The 26855-nt window shown below is 40.3% G+C and overlaps 4 protein-coding genes across 4 annotated transcripts; 3 read left to right on the top strand and 1 right to left on the bottom strand.

Annotated features, from left to right (window-relative positions):
- Positions 1 to 6: 6 nt before the first annotated feature.
- LOC134182201 (something about silencing protein 10-like) lies at positions 7 to 8183 on the top strand. The gene is made up of 19 exons (XM_062649577.1): positions 7 to 41; positions 2249 to 2305; positions 2366 to 2425; positions 2488 to 2541; positions 2682 to 2718; positions 2783 to 2854; positions 2915 to 3030; positions 3630 to 3662; positions 3724 to 3780; positions 4236 to 4292; positions 4364 to 4435; positions 4499 to 4539; positions 4760 to 4859; positions 4914 to 5013; positions 5077 to 5123; positions 5182 to 5324; positions 5613 to 5685; positions 6898 to 7005; positions 7942 to 8183. The coding sequence occupies exons 3-19, from the start codon at positions 2378 to 2380 to the stop codon at positions 8029 to 8031; spliced, it is 1248 nt and encodes a 415-aa protein (XP_062505561.1). The 5' UTR covers positions 7 to 41; positions 2249 to 2305; positions 2366 to 2377; the 3' UTR covers positions 8032 to 8183.
- A 304-nt stretch (positions 8184 to 8487) lies between these two features.
- On the top strand, positions 8488 to 14988 carry LOC134182073 (CTD nuclear envelope phosphatase 1A-like). Its single transcript, XM_062649403.1, has 9 exons — positions 8488 to 8590; positions 8723 to 8789; positions 9097 to 9163; positions 9218 to 9275; positions 11272 to 11343; positions 11411 to 11455; positions 11511 to 11582; positions 11645 to 11756; positions 14452 to 14988. Exons 1-9 carry the CDS (start codon positions 8495 to 8497, stop codon positions 14595 to 14597), a joined length of 735 nt encoding a protein of 244 aa, XP_062505387.1. The 5' UTR covers positions 8488 to 8494; the 3' UTR covers positions 14598 to 14988.
- Positions 14989 to 15112: 124 nt separating this feature from the next.
- Positions 15113 to 23111, top strand: LOC134182029 (sepiapterin reductase-like). Its single transcript, XM_062649348.1, has 2 exons — positions 15113 to 15270; positions 22369 to 23111. Exons 1-2 carry the CDS (start codon positions 15120 to 15122, stop codon positions 23016 to 23018), a joined length of 801 nt encoding a protein of 266 aa, XP_062505332.1. The 5' UTR covers positions 15113 to 15119; the 3' UTR covers positions 23019 to 23111.
- Positions 23112 to 23944: 833 nt separating this feature from the next.
- On the bottom strand, positions 23945 to 26650 carry LOC134181998 (thiamine transporter 2-like). The gene is made up of 3 exons (XM_062649305.1): positions 25607 to 26650; positions 24321 to 24465; positions 23945 to 24252 (listed from the first exon to the last, which is right to left on the bottom strand). Exons 1-3 carry the CDS (start codon positions 26629 to 26631, stop codon positions 24052 to 24054), a joined length of 1371 nt encoding a protein of 456 aa, XP_062505289.1. The 5' UTR covers positions 26632 to 26650; the 3' UTR covers positions 23945 to 24051.
- Positions 26651 to 26855: the final 205 nt, after the last annotated feature.

Below are 26855 nucleotides of genomic sequence, written 5' to 3'. Positions count from 1 at the left end.
AACAACGACTAGTTGGCGTGGCTGTTGAGTCTCTTGATCCCGTACGTGAGAATTATATATGTGTGTGTGTGTGTGTGTGTGTGTGTGTGTGTGTGTGTGTGTGTGTGTGTGTGTGTGTGTGTGTGTGTGTGTGTGTGTGTGTGTGTGTGTGTGTGTGTGTGTGTGTGTGTGTGTGTGTGTAGCTCAATTGGTTAGAGAGTGCATTTGAAGAATGAAAACTTGCGGGACCTTGCAGGGTTGCAGGTTCGAGTCACAGTGATCGCAAGCTATGGCATAATTTCCTTTTAAGCAAAGCAAGAAACACACAATTGCTTCTCTCAACTCAGGAGTATAAATGAGTACCTGGTCATTGACTGGGGTGGACATGACCGCTGGCTTGGCATCATGCAAGTAACATCATGCAGCGGAAGGGTACTTGTGGGCCTTGGTGTCCAGTCCCAGAGCTGCGCCATAGTTAGTGCACCTGGACGACTCTGGCCAAGCTCCAGGTGGATTGTAGCGCTGGCCCTAAGCCTCCAAGTAGCACATGGAGGCCCTGTCTTTAGAGGCAAGGAAAGCAATCTCCACAACTGACCTTAAGGTCAACGTCGAATGATGTGGAGGGCTTGACATTTGTCCATTTTGTCCGTGTGTGTGTGTGTGTGTGTGTGTGTGTGTGTGTGTGTGTGTGTGTGTGTGTGTGTGTGTGTGTGTGTGTGTGGTCTGTCTGTCTGTCTGTCTGTCTGCCATCCTGTCTGTCTGTCTGTCTGTCTGTCTCAGTACATATATCTTCCATTTATATCAAATGTTTACATCACGAGCAATCTAACCCAACAACATCATTACGGTCTTGAAGCATACAAATTATACTCCACAAACTACATTTTGACGTTCTAATGTCGCTATGCTAATGAGTTTGTTTGAGACTACTTTTGCATTGCAATGCTGTAGAGTCACTGAAAGTATTGATCGCCACTTGGTCTTGAAATCAGTCTCATTTCGTCTTTCTTCTTCATCCCTTGCACTCTTTGCGAGCTTGTTCAAATATATAACTGCTTGTTTGGCCCAACAGCCAAAATGTTTGAAAACAAGAGGAATGACCAATGGGCAGGACCTTTCTGGCAGCAGCTCAGAATTATATTTTGCCTCTTTCTTCTCCTCCCGTTTCATTGCTGCTACTCCTTCTGTGGAGGCTGCCTTCACTGAGTCCAAACACTATGGATGAGCCAATGACGCATCTAATAGGTCTTTTCTGCAACTCTACCATTTAAATCAACAACTACTATGTTTGGTTGCAGTAGGACCAAATATGTGTTTACCGTACATTTGCAAGAATCTGGTTGCGATATTGATTGCACCATGGGAACTGCCTCATTGACAAGCGTATTGACCAGCAGAACGTTTGAACAGTGCACATGCACTGACATACTCCACGATGTAGAGGTGTCCTTAGCTAGACACCCGAGCGGTAATTCCAGTCACATTGTCAATGACTGTCGGTGAGGCACATACGGCTAGCATGTACATGTATTCATCGTGCCATGCGACAAACCATAAATGCTGTCTGGAGAAAGCTGGCATGGCTATGTGGTCAGCAGCGTTTAATCCTGCCTGCCACCACAGCACCGTCAGTCCGTTGTTGTCAAGCTTTACGTTCGCAGCCCCTTGATAGCTAGTTGCATTTCATTCGATTGATGTTCGAATGTCTCGAAAGCAACTTGTTGAAGATGTGTTTGGCAACAATGTTGGGAACTGCAACATTGCAGAACTAAAGCTGTGGCTGGTCAAGCACAGAATGCTAGAAACGCCAACTGTTTTCCATGATGCAATCAATACAGCAACGAAATTCTTGCAAATGTACAGTAAACGCATATGTTTGGTCCCACTGCAACCAAACATAGTTGTTGATTTAAATGGCAGAGTTGCGTATATGCCCTATTCGATGTCTGCACCTGAATCTGGGTCAAAAACGAGGATGTTCGACCTCTTGTCACTGTTGACGTACCTGTATTGTGGCTCTAGTTTGTGTGGCAAGTTCAGTTGAGAAAGGTTGTTATACCATGCTGACACAATTGAGTTGTGAGTATGCACTGGACCAGATTAGATGGTATCCTTGGATGTCCAGTTCTTTGCCACGGTCACAACAATTGCTCGATGCAGTCTGTCTGTCTGTCTGTCTGTCCACGCATGCAGTCATGTGTACAAATGTGATGAGTTTGCTGCTATGTATTACTTTCATTCATTTGTGAACTTGTAACATCTTACACAGGCCACGGATGAATTGTTTGTGGATGAAGTTGACAAGTTCCATAATGAAAAAGACAAGGCACTTACTCATCTGCAACAGTTATTTCAGTGTCACACTAACATACTGTTAACTACTTAGGAAAGATTTGCTATGATTGAGCCAATAGGAAGTGATCAAGATTCTGATAACATTAGTGATGTACGCATGTGTTCAGTCATTGAACAAGTCAATTTATGGGATAATTTGCTTGTGATTAACAGGAGGAAGAAGGTGTATTAGACCTGAATTTGAAAGATTTTGATGAAGAAAAAGAGGTCTGAATATGTCATAATAACAATTACTACTAATAATTATTGGTATTAATATTAATAATTTAAATCAAGTTTAGCAATCTGGATGGTTGCTGTCATATGTAAAGTAATTGATTGAGTGGTCTTTTTGTGATGCTTGATAGCTGGACGAATTGTATGAACAAGAGTCTAGCGATGAAGGTAAATTGTTAATTACCGTGGCTGTCTCAGTATGTGCTAGTTGGATGGTTATCTGTTAAAACAGACATTACAACAGCATGGGGAGATGACAAAAAGGCATACTATGACACCAACTACGCTGGTGGAGAAGTTATAGGTATGATACAATGTAATATTGATGAGTTAATTGTGATTGGTGGTGGAACTTCTTGTCTAGATGATGTTTCTGATGCGGAGGAGGCTGCATTAGAAGAAGAACGTGAAGCCTTGGCAATTCAGAAGCAGATGATTGCTACATTGAGTGAAGATGATTTTGATCTCAACAGATTTCAAGTACAAACATAAAGCTTTTATCTCTTTGCATGCGTTTCTGGGTACACTCAAGCATCCCTTATCCAGACACCTGTTATGCAACCTTGTTCGTACGTTGGATATATCTCTGTTTTTAGTATTTTGATGCTGTGCGTTTCTTAGTTTTGAATGTTGTAAATCAGTGCATACAGTTACATGTGTAGTCTAATTAGCCATATCACTGTAAATTACACAACTGGAGGAGTTTTGTGAGAGGAAAGTTGTTGAAAGTTGTCAAATTTTGTGACAATTTGATCCTTTCGTCTAGAGTTAGCACAGAACGCTTTTACTTCTGAGAAGTTGAAGACATTAATATTGTTGGAGTAGGTGTCCAGGTATGGGAGGGCCGGATAAGGGAGGTTTGTGTGTGCTTGTTTATTGGTCTGTTTCTCTTTTTTGTCTTTGTGGTGGATACTGTACCAACTGTGTTGGCAGATGTTGCTTCTGTCTAGGGATTTGTTGTTTATACATGACATGTTGTGGTTTGTAAAGTATTAGTACATATTATTGTCATTATTTAGTGCACATCATGAGAGCAATATTCTTGAATTATATGGCATTGTTTGTGTTTTTATGTGTAGCTTCCAGCAGGAGATATGCAAAAACCAAAGGAGGTGCATTGTGTGCTGCAGTCTAGTTAACATAAATACAGTGCAATGTTGATAATTTTTCAAGGAAATTCAGTCAGTGCCTCAAGATATCTCCAAACTGTCAAGGGAAGAGAAGCTCAAGGTAGTAGTGCTAGTCATCTGTGAATGTCAATTTGAGTGATTAATATAGAGTGACCGTACACATGACAATAATGTGGGAATCAGAAACATATGAGGGTGTGTTATGCATAGGGACTGTTTGCAAGGATTCAGCATAACCATAACTAGTCCAACTTTTATCTCACTCCAACTGTGTGGTAGTTTGTTCATGATCAAGTGGCAATGTTTTGCGTCAGTCAGACAGGCTAAGCATGATGAGGCTACATTGTTAGTTAAATGTCATGAAAAGCTGATGTTGAATTTCAAAAATGTCACACATGCTTCATATAAAATTATGTCAAATTTGAGTTACTATGTTAGTCTGTGTGAGAAAGTGTAGTTCAGATGCTTGTTTTCACATACTGATGCAGTGTGTTACATGGTAACTAAGACAATCAGGAGTACAATTCATTGCATCAATCAGTTTGTTCTTTACAGATTCTTCTGAGAGAGTCTCCTGAACTCTTTGAACTACTCGAAGACTTTAGGCGGAATGTAATAATTCTTGATTCCCTTTACAATAATGCTCAATAGTGGCGATTTGCTATTAAACAGTTTCTTAATAGATGTGTGAAATGAAGGATCGGACCTACCCTTTGGTGGTTCGGTCTAGAGAAGGAGAATTTCCTAATAAGATGGTGAAATTTTCTTTATTTACATTGGGGTCGTTGTTTATTGTGACTATTACTTATTTTTTCTAGGGTGTTGAATACCTTGAAACGAAGCTGAAATTACAGTTCAAGTATGCATTACTTAACAACATTATTTCAGCCATAATCAAATGTCACGTTTGACTTGCTGTTGGTGCGTGTGTGTGTGTGTGTGTGTGTGTGTGTGTGTGTGTGTGTGTGTTGTTTGTCATATTTGTTATTGTTGCATATGTACACAGTCTCTTTGAATGGTTTAATTGATGTTCATTGGGTGTAGCACTCAAGCTAGTGATGTTTTTGCTTCTGTTCCAGCTATTGCATTAACATTTTGTTTTACCTGGTGCTGAGATCGCAACAATATGAACACTTGAAGCACCACCCTGTAATTGCACATCTAGTCAAACTGAGAGCGGTAGGTTGTGAAGATCCATACTGCCACGTCAATTGTTGATCTACTGTATGTTAGCTGGTGGGCAAATTAAAGCAACTTGATGACAATATGGCCGTTGAGGTAAACCAGCTACTCAACACTGAAACAGAGGATGTAGCTTTGATTGGCACATCACGTGAGTTTATTGTGTTTGGGGGCACGGGTGGTCTACTAAAAGGAGCAATCAATGTCTACATAGGGACAGAAATGAAACAACGAAAGAAACAAACACGTCAGCGGGGCAAAGTACTGTAACACATTGATATTGGTATCAGAGTAAGATCATTGTAAGTGATTTGGACAGAAGCGTAAGGCTGAGGTTGCTGAAGAGGAAATGGAAACATGGGAAGCAACACAAGAGGAACAGGTGGATGATGATCCATTGGGATACTATGAGAGAGTAAAAAGAGAGAAGGCAGACAGGAAGATGGCTAAAGCAGATAAATTGTATGATTTTTTACTTATTGTCTGAGATGTCATCTGACTGGCTATGTATACATTGTTCTTTGTGCATGAAGTGTATGTGGCATGTGCACACGGGCATGAGTTTCATTGTGTGTGTGTGTGTGTGTGTGTGTGTGTGTGTGTGTGTGTGTGTGTGTGTGTGTGTGTGTGTGTGTGTGTGTGTGTGTGTGTGTGTGTGTGTGTTGCACACGCATGGGCCCATGTGTGAGGTGTTTATTGTGTTTACAGTCCAATTTGCTATGTATATAACAGGTACACTGCATTGCCTAGGCAACCACATTTTGAACAAATCAGTCAGGAAGAAGAACACGCACCTGGTGACAAAAGGGCGATTTCTTATCAGGTAACTCTTCTGTACATCAAGTATCACTCCATTGGTTTATTTGCAAGTTGACATGGTAGCATAACTTAAGCACTTGGGATGAGGCTGTTTGTTTGTTTGTTGATCAGTTTACATTTTAAGACAATACGAGAGTTATACAAGCTACTGAGTGTTCCTCTTGAGTGTTTGTTCTTCAGTAAGACATGTTGTAATACCACAATCTTTATAAAACTTAACACTTCCGTCCGGCTATACTCCATACTTCATAGTTTCACGTGCAGTGAAGAATTAGCATGGGAGGTTATTGAGTTCAAAGCTGCACGGGTACAGGTAATAACCAGCTGAATTGAAGCTCTAGATTTTCTAGTAGTTTAATGAACTGTAGACAAGACATTTCTGTATCTTTTGGGATGGATGATTTATAACATGGCCATCATATGATTATTATAGATGGGGTTGTGAAATGTAAGTGTGTGTGTGTGTGTGTGTGTGTGTGTGTGTGTGTGTGTGTGTGTGTGTGTGTGTGTGTGTGTGTGTGTGTGGTGTGTGTGTGTGTGTGTGTGTGTGTGTGTGTGTGTGTGTGTGTGTGTGTGTGTGTTGTGTGTGTGTCATGTCTATGTTAGCCATTTATACACCAAGTAAAGGCAAAGTAACTTGGTTTGTCTAGTCTTGTACACACTTGGTAATTTGAAATTGTGATGAATAAGTATAGGTTATCGACCGCGTTCCAGAGCAATATCATATTGTTGCCCGAGCACCGGTTTATTGCACACGAGTGTGAACGATGAGAGGGCAAGAAATATAATGTTGCTCTGGAACAAGGGTATAACCGACTTAGTTACTGGCATGTAGCTTTCATGGTTTAGCGACAGTTTTAACTATTTGGTTAGAAGTGGCTTACTTTGTAAGCTGCACTTAACTGACTGATATTTGTTAGCCTGTTTGTATGGTTTGCGTAAAATGGTGTGCCTGCATGTTTGCATAGCTCTAGAGGTGTTGAATATCAGGTCATGCAGTGTGAGCGTGCAATAATTGTGGGAGCGGGTAATAACTGTGGAAAGTCTGCAATAACTAAACTATGTGGGCACTTGGCCAAATACAGGTATTGCAACATCTATGAGTCATTGGGTAGGGGCCACGTGCCGGTAACTAATTATAACTTGGTATGCTAAGCTTGTAATAGGTTTTGATGATGATGAGAGATGTGGTGATAATCTTGGTCTTGTTGTTTAGATTGCAAAGAACAAAGGTTTGTTGCCACATCGAAAAAAGGAGCAGCGAAATCCAAGAGTGAAGCACAGGAGGAAGTATCGTAGTGCTTTGATCAAGAGAAAAAGCCAGGTATGTGTGGATAACTAGATGAGAGATGAACAGACATACAGACGGACGGACAGACAGACAGACAGACAGACAGGTATGCTAACTCTGAATGTAGACCTGACATTATCATGTTTGATGCCGAGTTGGGTTCTAATCTTGATCTTGACATCTCGTTGGCACACCCTTGGAGCTCAGATGTTTTCCCAAGCTCTGCTGAGGCAACAGGGGTTGCAGCTAATTGAAGAGAAACCAGAAAGATGTCCAAGTACGAACAACACAAACTGCCTGGAGGCTCAGTAGTCAAAGTCGTTCCACTGGTTATGGAACATTTTGGATCACGGGGAGGAGAAGCGAGAATTTTTTGCAGAAACTGGCAGCCTTTTCATCAGATGAAGCAGGAAGACCTAATGCTGCGGACTTTTTAGACTTTTGGAGGAAAGATTCTCTGTACAATTACAGAAGTGTAACGTTCAAGTTATTTCAAAGAAACTTAGCATGTTGTGCAGTGGGTCTGAGAGGCCTGACTCTCTCAGCACCCAATTTTCTCCTCATTAGTCTTAGTTATATATATGTGTTTTAGTTTGCTGTAATGTTAGCTTTCAATGAACATTAGTCTAGTTGTATTACTGTAGTTCTTTGCAGAATTGTATCATAGTTTGATGTAAGAAATAAAAGACAGACAGACAGACAGACAGACAGACAGACAGACAGACAGACAGACAGACAGACACTACCAACGACAGACAGACAGACAGACAGAGAGACAGACAGTGATACAGACAGACAGACAGGCATGCAGACAGACAGACAGACAGACAGACAGACAGACATACTGTGATACGAATGGACAGACAGATGGACGGATGGACAGACAGACAGACAGACAGACAGACAGACAGAAATGACAAGAAAATGTAGATTAACAGGTTTAATAGTAACTTATTTCTGATGTGATAGATTCGTCCTGTTGTTGACCCTGTGGAGCACTATGGTGGTGAACTATCTGGTATTCGCTCACATTTGACAAAGAGTGTAAAGATACACTAATCGATACACTATCTCCTGTTCGAAATCAACCCAACCAACAAACCTAAAATATCTCAGATTCTGTCAAACGGACATATGCATTGCTCTTTGAGATGGTTTAGAGTATAGTGTGAATACAGTTATAGCAATTGTGTATGATCTAGTTTTCCTAGGTGCGTGTTTTGCTCAGTTCACTGTCTGTATGTAGGTAGACAGTGAGGACACACACACACACACACACACACACACACACACACACACACACACACACACACACACACACACACACACACACACACACACACACACACACACACACACACACACACACACACACACACACACACACACACACACACACACACACACACACACACACACACACACAAACACACACACACACCAGTGGCACACACGTGCGCGCGCGCACACATCACCAGACGTGTAATCAATGATCTAGTTGATAGCAATGCCATCTTGAGCAATGGCGCTGATTATTGAAAGAATCAGAAGTTGCTTCTACATCTTTTACCGGATATGGTCTCTAGTAATCGCGTCTCTGCACAGGAACATACGTGCGGTAAGCCACTCTTTCTAATTTCCTACTTCCGGTTTCAGCCTCCACCGGTGAACACACACACACACACACACACACACAGCAGCAGCAGCATTGTCTAATACTCTCGTCTCACCAGTGAATTTATTTGCTCAGGTTCAGGGCTACCAACCTGTGAAATACAAATGCAGTACGTTGTCTCCCTGGCTAGACACAAAGCTCAGTGAGTTCAATTGAGAACGCATCAAGTTGTGGCTGATGGACGTTGTTTTTTTAAGATTATATTTTTAACTATATTTTAAATATTATTTTATATTACAGTGTATTCTAGTATAAATGTTATTTTATTTAATTTTTATTTTTATTTTTTAGTAAAATTTTTAGCTTTAATATTTTAAATTTTTATTTATATAAAATAGAAACTCACATGCAGGAATTTTGAGCGTACACTCTCTGTCAAACAAGTAATTTTATTCCTGTAGCATTAGATGGTCTGATTTGTCAAAATTTGTGTTTGCTTTTGTGTTTAGCATCTGTTAGGCGTAAGACACTTGTGCTTGACTTGGACGAGACTCTTATACATTCGCATCACGACGGGTAGAGTAGATCTGATTGTTTGAGTGTTCGTTTATGATCTCCTGTCTCATGCAGGTTTTCTCTGGCACGACAGGTGGCGAGACCGAGTTATCCTGCTGACTTTATTCTCAAGGTAAGATGCAGGCAATGAAAGCGATATGCCTCTGTGATCACTTATGTACACACACACACACACACACACACACACACACACACACACACACACACACACACACACACACACACACACACACACACACACACACACACACACACACACACACACACACACACACATATCGTATTACCTCACATTTGGCATGCCGTTACATCATTGAGGTTTAGCAGGGTTCCGTTATACCTCGAGTTATAAGGGCATGCCGTTATACACGAGGGACATACGGCTTTATAGAGAATCACATCATGTCAACAACGTGTCTGCTTCCACGTTTGCATTGTACATATAGCATTGTTTAAAGCGAACAGTAAATGCTACCGGTACAGTTGTACGGAACTTAACCGCACATTTAACAGGCAAAGTTTTAATGGTGTATGACTTCCTAACCCTATCTTGCTGCTATTCTCTTGTGATGGGCGTTCGTCCTCTTTCTCCTCTTTTCTCTTCCTCGAAACTTTCCTCCACATCACCACGTGCTATGCTGGGTGACGCCATATTGCTGCATGCGCACTTTTAATCGAGGATGCGCAAGAAGGTCTGGAAATCGAGGCACCCTCGGATACCGGATAATGTGAGGTAATACGGTATTTATTACATACACGAACGTTTCCCACCCCAACATGCATGTCTCAACTACGTACATCCTCTATCTCTAAATTCAAGCGTAAAACCAATCTAGCATTATATGACCATAATTTCACAGGTGATTGTTGTATAGGTTATTTAAAGACTTTAAAAACGTCACGTAACTCTTTGCAGAAATTCTCGAAGCTATAGAGCGTAGGATCTTGAGACTGTAGGGTGTCCAGAGATCGAGAGTTTTCACGGAAAGTGGATAAAATATACCAACAGCTGCTGTAACTCTGTCAGCGTGACGAGAGTCTTTGCAAGCTTTTGCAGCTTCTGCAGCAGCTCCTGCATTGCTGGCAGCTTTAATAATGAATGAAGGCTGCAGGCTGTTGGCTACTGTTACATCGAAGAAGCCGGGGCGACCCAGAAGAAAATCAGGATGGAATATATTACCAGGACGACTGTTGTCATAGCCAGAACAACGTTGTTCCCTTTTGCATGCTTGTTGTCCATTAGAAGAGCATGGTAAATCACTTGCATAGGACGTCGTAGCGTTTGATCCGGCAAAATGGCAAATGGCAAATGGATAAGGAGCTGCCGTTAACGGTAATGCCCCCAGCCAGATGGCTGGGTTCCTGTGCACTAAGTAGAGCTATGGGCCGTGCTAAGCAATCTCCTGGAGCCTGGCCAGGTGCTCGCAGGAGCACCGACTGCGACGCCAACTGTGGTGTGGGCACCCAAAGTCCCACCCGGACCCCAGTGGCTGATGGACTTTGTTGCAGTCGGGGCCTTTGCCACTCCAGTCAAAGACCAGGTACTCATTTATGCTCCTGAGTCGAGAGAGGCGATTGTGTGTAAGTTTCTTGCCCAAGGAAATTATGCCATAGCTCGCCATCAGTGTAACTTGAACTTTGCAACCCTGCAAGGTCCCGGGTGTTTCCATTCTCCAAACGCACTTTCTAACCAATTGAGCCACAGCGATTCGGAGAGGACCGTTATCGCAGGTAACCAAATGATCGCCAAGATGGTCAAGAACTTGACCACAGACACATTTCAATGACGATGGTGGGAACGGGAAAAGAGGGATTCTTAGCCAAATTCGTATTGCAATCTTGAATTCATGTGGTGACATGGCGAGGCTTAGGTTTGGGTTGGTAATGCCCGCAACCAAGCGCCAGCATGAGTAGTGGCAATGGTGTTTAATCTTGCTCTATCTTGAAGACTAATATCCTTTTTCAAGGATGAGGCTAAATGGAGTTGATAATAGATCTAGTGTCGCGTTGTGATGATGTTCTGAGATTACATGTATGTATGTACGTACGTATGTATGTATGTATGTATGTATGTATGTATGTATGTATGTATGTATGTATCATTGTAGGTTGAGATTGATAGACATCCGGTTCGTTTCTTTGTTCACAAGCGTCCTCATGTCGACTTCTTTCTAGGAATCGTGAGTTGAATCACGTGACCTCATTGTGTTTGTTAATTAATTAAATCAACATGATGTCATATAACAGGTTAGTCAGTGGTATGAGCTTGCGGTCTTCACTGCCAGCATGGAGGTCAGTCCACATGCTGTAATGTGTGATACAGTTTGGAACATTTATTTATTTTTAGATTTATGGTGCGGCAGTAGCTGAGAAGTTAGACAACGGTCGAGGTATATTGATGAAGAGATACTACAGACAAGTGAGGATCATCGATAATTAATTAGATAAAATTGGTGTCTGTGATTGGCCGTTTGTCGATAGCATTGTACGACAGATTCGACTGGTTTTACGAAAGACTTGTCGAAAGTCTCTCCGGATTTGTCATCTGTTGTTCTCGTCGATAACTCACCAGGGGCATACAGAAACAATCCGGGTAAGAGAGTCGGTATTGCTTGCAACATGTATTGTGTGTGTATGCACACGCGCGTGCACATGCGTACAGTGCGTACGTGTGTGCATGTGTGTGTGTGTGTGTGTGTGTGTGTGTGTGTGTGTGTGTGTGTGTGTGTGTGTGTGTGTGTGTGTGTGCATGCACGCACGTTCTACCAGAACAGTATAATTCGTGATTGCAAGTCACAAAGGCTTGCTAGAAATCAAACATCAAAACAAAATCGTTCACAACAGCCACTGCAAAAGCAATCAATGTCCTAACTCACTAACTATACGGGAACATAACATTGCAATACCATGACGACATTAATGTCTCATCTGTCGTGAATCTTGCTACATGATGACAATAAACAATTTTAACGATATTAGGGCATTTGTGTTTATGTGAAATGGCAGCCATTTTAATACATGATTTTAGATAGATATTTGAAATAGTGTGCTTGGAAGCGATATGGCATCTAAACTTTTAATAATTCTTTGTGACAAGTCAATTGTGGGTTTCAGAGGAGTCATAGCTATTAGTTAACAGTGTTTGAAAAAGTGGTCATCAAGACTAACTGAGTTTATGTGACGACTAATTATTCCAGCAAAGTTGCCATCTTGATGACTAACATTACTCAAGTTATGGTGGACCCAATACGTTTTGTTTTTCTGCTGTAGAGTAGAATAGTGAAATTACTCAGATCAGACTGAGAGTGACACCTCTGAAGTCTTGGGATTTCGTTTACTTGCCGGAACATTCAGTATTATTATTTGATATCAATGAAATGTAAGAGTTGTAAACTCCTTGATGACTGAAAATTTTGTGAGCTTTCAAGATGACGACTTTGTCAGCTATAAAATTTTGAACACTGCAAGCAAGAGTGAAATCACAGCTTCACTTAGTTGTAATAATAATGATTGCCATTATCAGTAGTGCGGGTCATTTCATCGAATAGTAGATATTATTAGCATATTTATATGTTTGGTTGATTAAGAATGTAGAGATATTTGTTGTATGAAATAATATTATTGTAGTCAATTTATATCCATCTGGCTAGTCACTGATAACCATATGGACTGCACTACCCTGCTGGGCTTACCTGCTGGGTTGGAGGGTGTCCAAATGAGAGTGAAGACCTCCATTGCCCATTGTGGAGGGTCATACTGACACGATAATAAGCTGGCTCTTTTTATGTAGGTAGACATATTATAACAGTGTTGCTTGCTTTGTCCACTGGTGTATCTGCAGTGATTATGATCTGGTGAAGGAAACGAAATGGTACAGACACAAACCAGCTCCGGTTATGGAAAAGCAAACAGTGAAAGTTCTGAAATTTTTCTATTCAAACAGACAAAATCATTCCTGCAAATAGACCTGATGACATTCTATTTGACAAGATTGAAAAATCTGTGACACTAGTGGACATTAGCATCCCACACAACAGTAACGTGTCAAACAAACATCAAGAAAAATTGGAAAATATTAAGATTTCAAAATTGAAATCAGCTGTTTGTGGGAATGCAGAAGTTGTTCCACTAGTTGTAGGTGCGACAGGAGCTGCTGGAAGGACATTCTTACCCGAAGCCTATATTCATATTCAGGCTAAGGGTATGGTAGTCTTCTGGCCGACGACCGTACGTACAACTGTATTTATACTCGATTAGCACAGATGCAAATGAAGCTATTCCGACCAATAGACGAGAAGTTATGTCATTACCGACCAACGAACGTGATGTTATCATAAGGCTTCACCTATCTTTGTTTGGTAGCTGGGCTACGAGAATTCGGCTATCGGGCTCCATCTTGTACATGGTGTTTAGTCCTTTGCTTTACACAAGGGTTTAACACATAGAAGCAACGCCTAATCTACATTGCACGCGCATGTTTTTCCAACAACAACCAGGCGTCTAGAGAGCGAAGGTGCTGGATTCAGGCACCATGCGGTACGTGTAGCTGTACCTGACTTGTAACATTTTGCTTGTTCCACATTGTTTTCTGCATAGTGGTTCTGCAGTCTGACAGCTTGAATTTTTGGTGTATGCGGCTGAGCGGCCACAGTATTGTTGCAAAATCACTGTAGTGTTGTCTTCAACAGAAATTTGGTGCTTCATGGGAAATTGCAAAGGGATGTGCATTGTCCATGACAGTGCGTCTGTTTGTCGGACGAAGTGACTGACCTGTAAGTACGCAAGTCTGGAGACGAGTTACTCGCTTTGCACTTTTGTATAGCTAGTTGAGTGCATTGGAAACTTTAGCTGAGACGAGTGGGTTGGGCTAGAACCTCAGTAGGCAAACATTATCACGTGACGAGATATGTGATTACCTACACCGGCCGAGGGTTTAGCACTGTAGTGCTTCTCTATTCATTAATCTTTTTTCAAAAGTATCACCAAAAGCCTCATTTGATACTCATTACTTGGCTCAGCCAGACTAGTACATCTGACACTTGGACTTGAACATGATAGTAGAGACTATATAGCTGTTTTTCGTAAGAAGATGCTAGTAGTACAATAGCTTGGGTAGCATATGGAGTTGTACTACTAATAATACCTTGCTTGTCTACTTCAGACTGCGATGATACATATAACAATATAACTTGTGTAGGAAACATTAATATTAATTTTTAGATTTAGATTAGTAAATTAAATAAGTTTAATTTGCATACTTTGCACTCAATATTTTGTTCTCGTTTTAGACAATGCCATTCCTATCAAGTCATGGATCAGCGATCCGTACGACAGTGCCCTTCTCAACATTTTGCCTGTCTTAGACGCATTGAGGTTCTGTGAAGACGTTCGTTCCATGTTGGGTAGAAACTTGCATCAGCATAATCTATGGTAATGTGACAATTTGGTACAGTGCATAGTCTATAGTGACGAGACACTGACAGTTTACTACTTTTACGAATAGACCTCATAGAAGCTTATTGTCTAATCCTCTCACATGGTCGCCAGTGGAATATGATGAAGGGGCCCAAATTGTGGACCCGTGCGAGCCCCACGAGACATCTGGGACTACTACAACTGTTGATATCAATATTACCTTTAATTGCTACTTTACTGTATATGTTTATTTTTAAGAGTGTGACGTTTTCGAGGGTCTAGTTGGTCATTTTTCTTTTACGAGGTGAAAGACCACTTTGTAGGGAGAAACGACCAGCTGGACCTTCAGGCCTATCTACAGTCTTGGTGTACAGTACACATCAACCGTGTTTGATTAACATTCTCTGTTGTCCGAAGCTTTTGACCTGGGCTGCCACAATTTGCTCTATTGCCATGGAAACGGCAACCCTTGCACCTTGTGGCCTCGCGTAGCCAGTCCCGTGTGTCTACTGCGCAGCTGCATTGCGCAGGTTTCGTGGAAATGTCCGTCTCGTTCTCTGGGAGGTGCTTCTGCGTAATTACTGGCGCTAGTCAAGGCTTTGGTCGTTGTCTTGCGGTCGCTTTTGCGCAAGCGCTGTCTGCAGGTAGTTCATCGCTGGTGGACTTGGTGCTGACCGCACGAGGACGTGAAGGTGAGCGTCTAGAGCAGGTTCACGTGCAACATGTCGTTAAAAAGAACGTTACCTTTGCTAAACTAGTAATTGAAGCTGTGTTTGCACCGTCGCTTTTACAGCTATGAGCCTAGAAGCATGTCCTTTAGACAAAAAGAACACAACTAGTACTGCAGTAGCACATACAATGCGCTGATGTTTGCATCGTAAACTGTCTATTATACGGTTTTTACGTTATAATGCTCTATCAGGCAGACAGACAGGTCAACAGCGAAGCCAAGTAGGTGCTGTTGGTATGGTCTCACATGATGACCTCTCTACGGAAGCCGACAGGTGCGCATTTATATCAACGCGCACTTCTCGGCCACTGCTGTCGGCCGGAAGGTGCGCGTTGATATAAACAATCTCAAAAGGCAGCGCGCGCTACTTAATTATAACGCACTTTAAAAATTGTGTTGTTTAATATCAATTTAACATTTATACACATTATAACGTGCGTTATTTCATATTCGATAGTCGCGTTACAGCCCTAGATTCTTGTTGTATTCTAAATGACGGAAGTGTGGAATGTGCGTGTGCTCTTCGATCAGTAACTGCAATGCTTGTTTCAAAGGGGTCCCCGTTTTGGGATCGTTGTCTACTGCAAGTAGTGTGAACGGCACGAATCGACTTTCCAGTGAACTGGATACGAGTAATGGGTTTCTGAGGCCATACTCTTACGATGTGACGATTGCTCGTGCGTTGAAAGCATTTTGGTATGTTTATGTAATTAATTAATTGATTGATTGATTTTTTAATAATAATTAACAAACCTACACACACTTGTACAGGCTGATTGCTGTTTTCAGTAATTATGTTATTGTAATTGTAGAGTTTTATAGATTTATACTTAGCACAAATTTCCAAAAGATATTTTCAAAATTAATATACCCAGCTGAAGAAGGACCTTGGATTGAAACATTGTGTGAATTCATGTTATTTCGTTATGCTGTGTATGAAAGCTCTACAATAACCGATATATCATCATATCATATATGTGCATGCACGTGTGGGTGTGTGGGTATCTGTGGGTGTATATACAGTATATTATACAGTATATTATACAGTATATTATACAGTATATATACAGTGTATTATACAGTATATATACAGTATATTATACAGTATATATACAGTATATTATACAGTATATATACAGTATATTATACAGTATATTATACAGTATATTATACACTATATTATACAGTATATTATACAGTATATTATACAGTATATTATACAGTATATTATACAGTATATTATACAGTATATATACAGTATATTATACAGTATATATACAGTATATTATACAGTATATTATACAGTATATTATACACTATATTATACAGTATATTATGCAGTATATATACCGTATATTATACAGTATATTATACACTATATTATACACTATATTATGCAGTATATTATACAGTATATTATACAGTATATATACAGTATATTATACAGTATATATACAGTATATTATACAGTATATATACAGTATATTATACAGTATATTATACACTATATTATACAGTATATTATGCAGTATATTATACAGTATATTATGCAGTATATTATACAGTATATTATACAGTATATATACAGTATATTATACAGTATATATATATATATATATATATATATATATATATATATATATATATATATATATATATATACAGTATATTATACACTATATTATACACTATATTATACAGTATATTATACAGTATATATACAGTATATTATACAGTATATTATACACTATATTATACACTACATTATACAGTATATTATACAGTATATTATACAGTATATATACAGTATATTATACAGTATATATACAGTATATTATACAGTATATTATACAGTATATATACAGTATATATACAGTATATTATACACTATATTATACACTATATTATACAGTATATTATGCAGTATATTTCTTACAACATTCATGAATATCGTTGATAACAAGTTGCTGCTGACACATTCAACAAACGCTTGTAAAATTGAAGAGTATAGACTAAACATATCCATATCACACAAAATAAACCATTTCAAGCAGTAAAAATAATCTACAAGCAGAATCAAAAACATGCAGTGCTTGAATAGAAATCCAGTCTGATTTGGTAGTCTTGATTGTCTGCTATAGAACCATTCACAGTAGTTGCAGTTGTCCTTTTTGGTAGTTTGCAGTTATTTTCTGCAGCCAATACTGCCATAATTGATCTTTATTAATCCATATTTCTCCTAACTGTGGTGTTGCAAAAATACCTCTGTGAGAGCCGTAATTACTCCCATTACCTATAGACTTCCCACTCAAAGGTTGCAAATGTAACCTGACTATCCAAATCAACCTTCTACTTTCCATGACAGTAACCCATCCTAATTAAATCTTGTCTTTGCTTCCTCTGTAGCCGTGCATTTGATGGATTTATAGTTATAATAGATCTAGATCAGCTGATGAGATATGTTAGCATAACCCTCGAGACGAGCATTGTTCGATACAAAACGAGTGCTTGAGCCAGTCACAACTCCAACATCCTCTCTTACAAAAACTTGAACACCAAATTCTTAACAGCTCATAATTTCCACCAACCAATAGAAACCATTCATAGTGATCAGATGATAAGAAAATGAGCAAATTAATTAAGAAAATCTGAACATGAATAATACCATTTCCTGCTGTAGACTGTGCAAACACCTTAGACCTATAAAACTATTATTAGACACAATATATTTTTGACAGACTGTAATTACATTATTAATTAGTTAATTAACTAAAAATTGTTCATACTGTTCTAGATAGATGCTCCATCCGGACATATACTGTATAATACACTGTATAATATACTGTATAATATACTGTATAATATACTGTATAATATACTGTATAATATACTGTATAATATACTGTATATATACTGTATAATATACTGTATAATATACTGTATAATATACTGTATAATATACTGTATAATATACTGTATAATATACTGTATATATACTGTATATATACTGTATAACATACTGTATAATATACTGTATAACATACTGTATATATACTGTATAATATACTGTATATATACTGTATAATATACTGTATAATATACTGTATAATATACTGTATAATATACTGTATAATATAGTGTATAATATACTGTATAATATACTGTATAATATACTGTATATATACTGTATAATATACTGTATATATACTGTATAATATACTGTATATATACTGTATAATATACTGTATATATACTGTATAATATACTGTATAATATACTGTATAATATACTGTATAATATACTGTATATACACCCACAGATACCCACACACCCACACGTGCATGCACATATATGATATGATGATATATCGGTTATTGTAGAGCTTTCATACACAGCATAACGAAATAACATGAATTCACACAATGTTTCAATCCAAGGTCCTTCTTCAGCTGGGTATATTAATTTTGAAAATATCTTTTGGAAATTTGTGCTAAGTATAAATCTATAAAACTCTACAATTACAATAACATAATTACTGAAAACAGCAATCAGCCTGTACAAGTGTGTGTAGGTTTGTTAATTATTATTAAAAAATCAATCAATCAATTAATTAATTACATAAACATACCAAAATGCTTTTAACGCACGAGCAATCGTCACATCGTAAGAGTATGGCCTCAGAAACCCATTACTCGTATCCAGTTCACTGGAAAGTCGATTCGTGCCGTTCACACTACTTGCAGTAGACAACGATCCCAAAACGGGGACCCCTTTGAAACAAGCATTGCAGTTACTGATCGAAGAGCACACGCACGTTCCACACTTCCGTCATTTAGAATACAACAAGAATCTAGGGCTGTAACGCGACTATCGAATATGAAATAACGCACGTTATAATGTGTATAAATGTTAAATTGATATTAAACAACACAATTTTTAAAGTGCATTATAATTAAGTAGCGCGCGCTGCCTTTTGAGATTGTTTATATCAACGCGCACCTTCCGGCCGAGAAGTGCGCGTTGATATAAATGCGCACCTGTCGGCTTCCGTACCTCTCAGACCATGTAGTGCCATTTTAGTTCGCGCTACGCGGGTGTGGGAGACCGAGGCTAATAGTTTACATAGCTAGATAATTAACTAGTTGTACGGTTTCTGTAGGCACCTCGCTTTCGTGAGTAACACGTCCAATGGAGTTTTGAGACCGTCTACTGAAATGCCAAGTTCTAGCTAGACAATACGTATTTGTTGAAACCCTAGCTGTCATGGAAGTAAACATGCAAACTTCCTAGTAGTTTAGATTACGTATATAGGCCTGGTATAGGTAGTCATTGTTTTGCGATCGTGATCAAGACAATTGAAATGTACAGTCTAGGTATGCACTCAGTTTTGTTGTAACGACAGTGGTATGGTATTTACTGACATAGAAATTGATATCAGCAAACATTGACTATCAACAGTGTTAGATGCAGCACAGTGTAGCAAAGGATTGATCATACTGACGTGTGAATAGTTGACTATAGGTGGCATTCAACTCCTGAAGGTGTTTCTTGGTTGTCAAGTATACACAGTCCCTAGCTACAATACAAAAGGATGGGGCGACGAAAGTTCATGAAGCATTTTTGCCGTTGTTTGGTCACTTGCACGAATCGTTCGTAGGCTCATCTGTAGTTGGACACGGAAATGATTTTTTAAGGTAGCTCCTATCATGAAACGTGGTCGTGGGGAGGAGAAATTTGAGATTTGTGTATACACACACAAACACACACACACACACACACACACACACACACACACACACACACACACACACACACACACACACATACCAAAAGCTCGATGGAGACCCTTATAGGACCACGCCCATTTCTATTATGTGACTCGGATTAGAAGCCTGGCTACTCTCGGCAATTATAGTAGGATCCTTGCCGTCATTAGCTAGATAATTAATTATTTGAGAGGAAGAAAAGGGGAATGAGTGTATTGTACTCTAATGAATCAGAGATTACTATAACTACATAGGAAGTTGTCTCACTTTATGGAAAACAGATATCTTATGGCGCATGGTCGTAGCCTAATGCTAAAAGTAGGTGGTGCGTAATACATTAAAATGGATTAATGACATCACAAACTTGTCACATGATTTTTAATGTGTTTATATAGTTTTCAGAAATTACGGATCTGCAAGGGTCAAAAGCAAAACTAAACTTAGTGCAAGAGATCAATTCTGTAGCTCTAGCTAGTCTGCAAGAATGAAGTTGATGATGAGCAAAGCAGTCCACTACTTCTAAATCCACTTCTGCATCACAGTAGATGTGAAGGAGTCCATGATGGAACAAGTGACTTTGGATTGAAAGAGGACCTCTACAGCTAAGCGGGTGGTTATCCGACCCCCAAACCCCAGCCTACAGGCCTGTGGTGATCTTATTAGGGTACCTGCAACACAAAAATCAAAATTCTTTCATGTTGGAAATTGATAGTTTTAGTTGCATGCATGACAGGAAAAAAAAGTTTTAGATTTTTAAGTTAAGTCTTCGCTGAGATATAGCAGGTCAAAGTTGCTTCCGGTTCTTCAAGTTCCAGTAACGGGCGTGGTGGTATGTACATGTCATAGAGGGGAGACTCCACGCTAGCGTGTATTGTAAACAAAGGAATCTGAGGCGAAAGAATGGTTATGTGTTGCGTGGCTGCAGGATGCACCAATTCGCACAAGTCATACGCAAGCGTGTTTTGATTTCCAAAGATCCCCAAGCTAAGATAGAGTGGAAATCGCAAATAGGGAGGACAATTGCAGAGACGTTTGTGTCGTCCGGGCGACTACTACTGAGTACGACGCATCCTATTGAGTGGACAGGAGTCTGTAGTAGCCACTTTTAGCCTGATTGCTTCGAGATACGTACAGCCAGGTCTATTCAAGAGCTTGGTCTGGGTTGTAGAAAAGCGAAATTGAGGCCACCGTTTTCCATCTACCTGCATGCCTCCACACTTCAAGACCGCAGCACTCCGCAAAGAAGCGGGAAAAATGAGGTTAAGGAAGAATCTCTTGCAGGACTAAAACTACTGCAAATGGCTAGGAGAGGTTAGACTCTTGATGACTAGACGTGCGTCTAGGTAAGAGCTTGATCCTCATGTGTAGTGAATGCAGTCTTGGTTTTGAGATCTACTAAAACATGTTTTCTAAAACTGTAGTTGAAGGTTACATATGCTACAGTGTAGTACAGCCAAGAGACGTTCCCATAACTTGGCTTTAACAATGGTTGTAATTTATGTCATACTTTGTTGCCTAGTTCTTGTCTGCTGGTCTGCATGCTTTGTGACAGGGAGTGTGTGGCGAGTATCTAGGGGGAGTAATAGCCATGTTGTACTTTCAGTACAGTATGCAAGATGGTTCAGAGACTAAGTTGACGTTTTGTATTCTCACCTACAATGTTCTTTATTAATTTTTGGGCCTGTGTCTTTTCTAACTTAATTTAATGAATTAATGTTTTGGGCTGAGCATGCAATAACAGCTACAACCTGGCAGAGCTTTTGTCCACAACTGACAACATCCAGACTCTGCAACAAGTGTGTACTTTATGGACCTATTTAGTCGGTTTTACAGATTAGATTGAAAGGCAAATTGTATTCTTGGAATGCAATCAATCGATCTAACAAAATTTGCCCACCTGGTGTGTTTGTGTTTGTTTGTGTGTGTGTGTGTGTGTGTGTGTGTGTGTGTGTGTGTGTGTGTGTGTGTGTGTGTACGTACGTACGTGTGTGTGTGTGTACATGTGTGTGTGTGTGTGTGTGTGTGTGTGTGTGCGTGCGCATACATGTGTGTGTACGTGTACGTGTGTGTGTACATGTGTGTACGTGTGTGTGTACATGTGTGTGTACGTGTGTGTGTGTGTGTGTGTGTGCGTGCACGTGTGCACACACGAGTGTGTGAGTGCATCACACACAACCACATGTACGATCTGCACACTGCTGATATCATAGCAAATTTAATCACAACAGATAAATATTATCAACACCAAAATTATAGGCTAATATAGCATAAGTTACGAGGCTGTTGTCTGTAAGGTTTGGAAGAGACCAAACGTCTCGTGTTGGGCATTACATCTACTGTCAATGTCCACGTGGTTACAGGAGACATTGCAGATATAAACAAATTGGATAACTTATGTGCTGACCTGCTACAACCATCTCTTGGCAACAAATATGAGCAGACGTTGTTGATTAACAATGCCGGTTCGGTGGGCGACGTCAGTAAACACTTCAGAAAGTGTACGAATTTGGAGGTTCAAGCGGAGATGAACTGCAATGTCACGTCGTTCATTGTTCTGACTGGAAAATTTATTGAGCATTTTCACGAGACTCCCACTGCTGTCGTCAACATCTCATCACTTTGTGCATTGCAGCCGTTTGCTTCCATGGGTACGTATTGTACTATGAAGGCAGCACGTGATATGGCACTAAAGGTGTATGCAAAGGAACAGCCCAAGGTCATTTGTCTCAACTATGCTCCTGGTCCATTGGAGACTGCGATGACTGACACACTACGAGTTAACTTGGTTGATGAGCAAATACGAGGATATTTCAAGAAGATGAAAGAAGAGAAGACGTTTGTAAAAATGGAGGATTCGGCGCAAAAGCTGATCCACTTGTTACGCTCGGGTGCGTTTCAATCCGGCGATCATGTCGACTTCTATGACCCCATGCCGACGACATAGACTGTACATGACTGTGTGGCAATGCAGCTAGTAAGGCATGTTTTCTCAGTAACTGTTTGTTGAAATATAAAGGGTTAGTTTGTTGTGTTTCAATATTGTATGTTTAGCCTTCGTCATTGGTCACTCTGAACACGTGAAAAGGTCTTTTAGGGGCACCTCACTACACACACACACAGACACACACACACACACACACACACACACACACACACACACACACACACACACACACACACACACAAGGGTGTAGCATGACCTCTAGAAATGGGGCACTAAACTTTACAATGCTATGGGACACGCCCATTTTTATTGGCTTCTAATTGACTGATAGGGCAGAATCAGTGGCAATCCAGACTGGAAAAAGGGTGGTGCGTATACTATATACAGCTTTGGTCCTCACACGTATTTACAGTCCACAATTTTTATGACCACGCTTACGAATGATGGGCTATAGCCCTGTCTAGCCCATGCCACGCTATGCCCCTGCACACCACACTGACACACACACACCACACACACACACACACACACACACACACACACACACACACACACACACACACACACACACACACACACGGGGCGTAGCATGACCTCTAGAAATGGGGCACTAAACTTTACAATGCTATGGGACACGCCCATTTTTATTGGCTTCTAATTAACTGATAGGGTAGAATCAGTGGCAAATCCAGACTGGAAAAAAGGGTGGTGTGTATACTATATACAGCTTTGGTCCTCACATGTATTTACAGTCCACAAATTTTATGACCACGCTTATCTAGCCCATGCCACGCTATGCCCCTGCACACCACACTGACACACACACACACACACACACACACACACACACACACACACACACACACACACACACACACACACACACACACACACACACACACACACACACACACACACACAACTTCTGCCATACTGCTATGCTATAATACATTACATCGAGCACTACAATCACGTGTACACCCTAGTAAACTATATAGACCTCTCTATACATAGTAGCTGCAACTGTATCACGTTATTGTTTGAGCAACTCAACAGAGTCATCACTATTTTGTATATTTGCATCATCGTCTTCAACACAAGGATCTCTCGCCTGTGGCCTCACCCACAAGTAGTTCTTGACGCTTCGAATGCAGCCGACTTGTGTGATTCTATAAACACCCCTTCCAGTGAAAATGCAGCCAATTATGAAGAAATACCCACTGATCACTACAAACTGTGACAAGAAAAAACACCCACACCCATTCAAATCACAGAGACACGCAGTTTACTTGATTTACTGACTTGTGTTCTGATGCTAACATGAAGTGGGCCGCTGCTGTCTACAAGGACAAACGTGAGGATCGTCTGCATGACGAGGGCAACAAACATGTTGCATCCAAAGACAAGACCGTATAGCTGTTTTTCCATCCGTTGTGCGATCTCATATCTAAATGACAGCGGTTTGTTAATGAGGTCACATCTACACTACTATACATCAATTTGGTGCAAGCTAACTGTGCGTGATCCTAAATTTGGATATAAACAGAGGGAAGTTTTAAATTGTTTTTTTTGTACTGTTTGTTGTATTTCAATGAAGCAAGCAAAATTGAACTCGTGTTCGACAATTACTTCCACTGTGAATATATAGCATAGTCACGTTATTTCTGTGTACAGTTTGTATGTATGTATACGTGTGTGTATGCAATAATAAAAAATGTATGCATATATAAATATGTATGTATGTACATATGTCATATGCATGTATGTATGTATGTCATGTTTGTCCTTGTCAGCTATAACGTTGATCTAATGCCGGACTTTTAGCTCACACGAGGCACAAAAGACCCTGTTAGTCTTCACTGCACCAGTGAACACGTATGTATGTATGTTTGCTTGTATGCATGTATGTATGCACGTATGTATGTACTTATGTATTTATGTATGTATGTATGTATGTGGCTCAATTGGTTAGAGTGTGCAGTTGGAGATTGACTACATCCGGGACCTTTGGGTCAGAGTTCAAGTGCGGGTGGGCCACATACATAAATTCCCTTGGGCAAGGAACTAACATACAATTGCCTCTCTCTCCGGAGTGTCAAGTTCTGTCCAAGAAGAAGAAGAAGTGACATATAGACAGTGACTGATGATAGCATTGTAGCGTTGTAGCATCATAGCATCATAGCATCATAGCATTGTAGTAACCTGGGCCCTAAGGGTCCTTGTAACAAAACAAAAAAAAAAAATGTATGTAGGTATGTGGCTCAATTGGTTAGAGTGTGCAGTTGGAGATTGGCAACATCCGGGACCTTTGGGTCAGAGTTCAAGTGCGGGAGGGCCACATACATAAGTTCCCTTGGGCAAAGAACTAACATACAATTGCCTCCCTCTCAGGAGTGTCAGTTCTGTCCAAGCAGCAAGTCGAAGTACGTAGTGACATATTGTGACTACTGATAGTGTTAGATTGTAAAGCATCGTAGCAAGTGCTTAGTAGTATCTAACCTGGGCCTTAGGGGCTCTTGTAACAAAAACTGTATGTATATATATATGTTTGTATGTATGTATGTTTGCCAATATGTGTTTCAACTTACGTTGCAACTGTAATGAGCAGTGTGTAGGAAACACGAAAAACAAGAAACAGCACATAAGCAACTATCACATTTGACGACTGTGACATCCAAAACAGAACGGCAGCATCGCCCACAGACACGACACCTAACACCATTTCACCCCAGACGTTCCAATTCATCCGACAGTAAGCAACAGCCAAAGCTACAAAGAACCCAGCCAGCGTCGCCGTCGCTTGAGCGTATCCATTCAAGTCCTTTTTGACATCGATCTCCTCCCAGAGGTTCTGCACAAAATTTCCGACTTGAAATTCTCCACATGTCGCAATCGCCCACCACAACGACCAACGCAGAAGACTTTTATCAGAGTAAGTCTGAACGAAACCGCGTCCCAGAGTTACTACGGTTTCCTTCAACTTACCACATCCTGCAATACACTGATGGACCTCGGGGCATCGACTGTTGATTCCATCAACAGGAACAGCAGGAAGAAAAAGGGTCACAACACAGGCGACACCAACAGACGCAAACGAGACAAAATTCAGATGATAGAGCGAGAGAGCCCCCGTATCAAACAAGATCTGTCCAGCATACCAGCCGACAGTCCGACCGAGCAGCACGGCCATTCGTGTAAAACTCGTCACTTTCCTATAATGCTCATCAGGAACGACCGCATAAATGTAAGAGTAGTATGCAATCTCAGTCGCCGACGCAATGCCATAGACAAACTGCATCAACTGCATCTGCTCGACAGTCGAACCCCATATGAGTAGAACTCGAGTCGACAGATAAGCAAGACTCTCTAACATAATAAGCGGCCTGTAGAGAAGGTAGTCGGTAATAAGGAGGACGATGAATAGCGCTCCCATATAGGAATAAGTCCACACAGGGTAGATTTTGTTGTCAGTGACGTCATTTGAGAAATTCTTCCATTTTGGTGACGTCAGGTAGGGATTGAGAAACGGCTCACTGGGCTTCATCTCTTTGAAAAAGCCGTAGCAACAGAGCACTGTGGTTGCATAGACCCAGCTGTGTCTGTATGTAGACATCGCAAGAGGCTGCACTGCATCTACTCACCACGCCACGTGACTATAACCCGGATGTTACTCTAAACTAAACTAATCTAAACTTAGAAAATCATCAATATCTCCGCTGTTTTTTGGACTTCCGCGATGATCTCGGTATCGTTAGAAACCGCTAGGTCTGGCTTTCTGTTTATCAAATTATCTAAGCCCTTCGCACAAACGAAACGGAAAAATTAACTTTTGCATAT

Source organism: Corticium candelabrum, chromosome 7, assembly GCF_963422355.1.
Source record: "Corticium candelabrum chromosome 7, ooCorCand1.1, whole genome shotgun sequence".
Lineage (NCBI taxonomy): Eukaryota > Metazoa > Porifera > Homoscleromorpha > Homosclerophorida > Plakinidae > Corticium > Corticium candelabrum.
Note: the sequence above shows the minus strand (reverse complement) of the source record. Positions and strands in the feature narration are given on the sequence as shown.

What these genes read in the sequence shown, in the direction of transcription:
- LOC134181998 (XM_062649305.1), bottom strand. Translation starts at nt 26,631, where the DNA reads ATGTCTACATACAGACACAGCTGGGTCTATGCAACCACAGTGCTCTGT. An exon ending in CTGCTCATTACAGTTGCAAC is followed by an intron (nt 24,466 to 25,606) that starts GTAAGTTGAAAC and finishes GCTGTCATTTAG; the next exon opens with ATATGAGATCGCACAACGGA. An exon ending in ATGTTAGCATCAGAACACAA is followed by an intron (nt 24,253 to 24,320) that starts GTCAGTAAATCA and finishes TTCTTGTCACAG; the next exon opens with TTTGTAGTGATCAGTGGGTA.
- LOC134182029 (XM_062649348.1), top strand. Translation starts at nt 15,120, where the DNA reads ATGTCCGTCTCGTTCTCTGGGAGGTGCTTCTGCGTAATTACTGGCGCT. An exon ending in GACCGCACGAGGACGTGAAG is followed by an intron (nt 15,271 to 22,368) that starts GTGAGCGTCTAG and finishes GTTGTCTGTAAG; the next exon opens with GTTTGGAAGAGACCAAACGT.
- LOC134182201 (XM_062649577.1), top strand. Translation starts at nt 2,378, where the DNA reads ATGATTGAGCCAATAGGAAGTGATCAAGATTCTGATAACATTAGTGAT. An exon ending in AAACACGTCAGCGGGGCAAA is followed by an intron (nt 5,124 to 5,181) that starts GTACTGTAACAC and finishes TGATTTGGACAG; the next exon opens with AAGCGTAAGGCTGAGGTTGC. An exon ending in ATGGCTAAAGCAGATAAATT is followed by an intron (nt 5,325 to 5,612) that starts GTATGATTTTTT and finishes TGCATTGCCTAG; the next exon opens with GCAACCACATTTTGAACAAA.
- LOC134182073 (XM_062649403.1), top strand. Translation starts at nt 8,495, where the DNA reads ATGGCGCTGATTATTGAAAGAATCAGAAGTTGCTTCTACATCTTTTAC. An exon ending in ATACATTCGCATCACGACGG is followed by an intron (nt 9,164 to 9,217) that starts GTAGAGTAGATC and finishes TGTCTCATGCAG; the next exon opens with GTTTTCTCTGGCACGACAGG. An exon ending in TGAAGAGATACTACAGACAA is followed by an intron (nt 11,583 to 11,644) that starts GTGAGGATCATC and finishes GTTTGTCGATAG; the next exon opens with CATTGTACGACAGATTCGAC.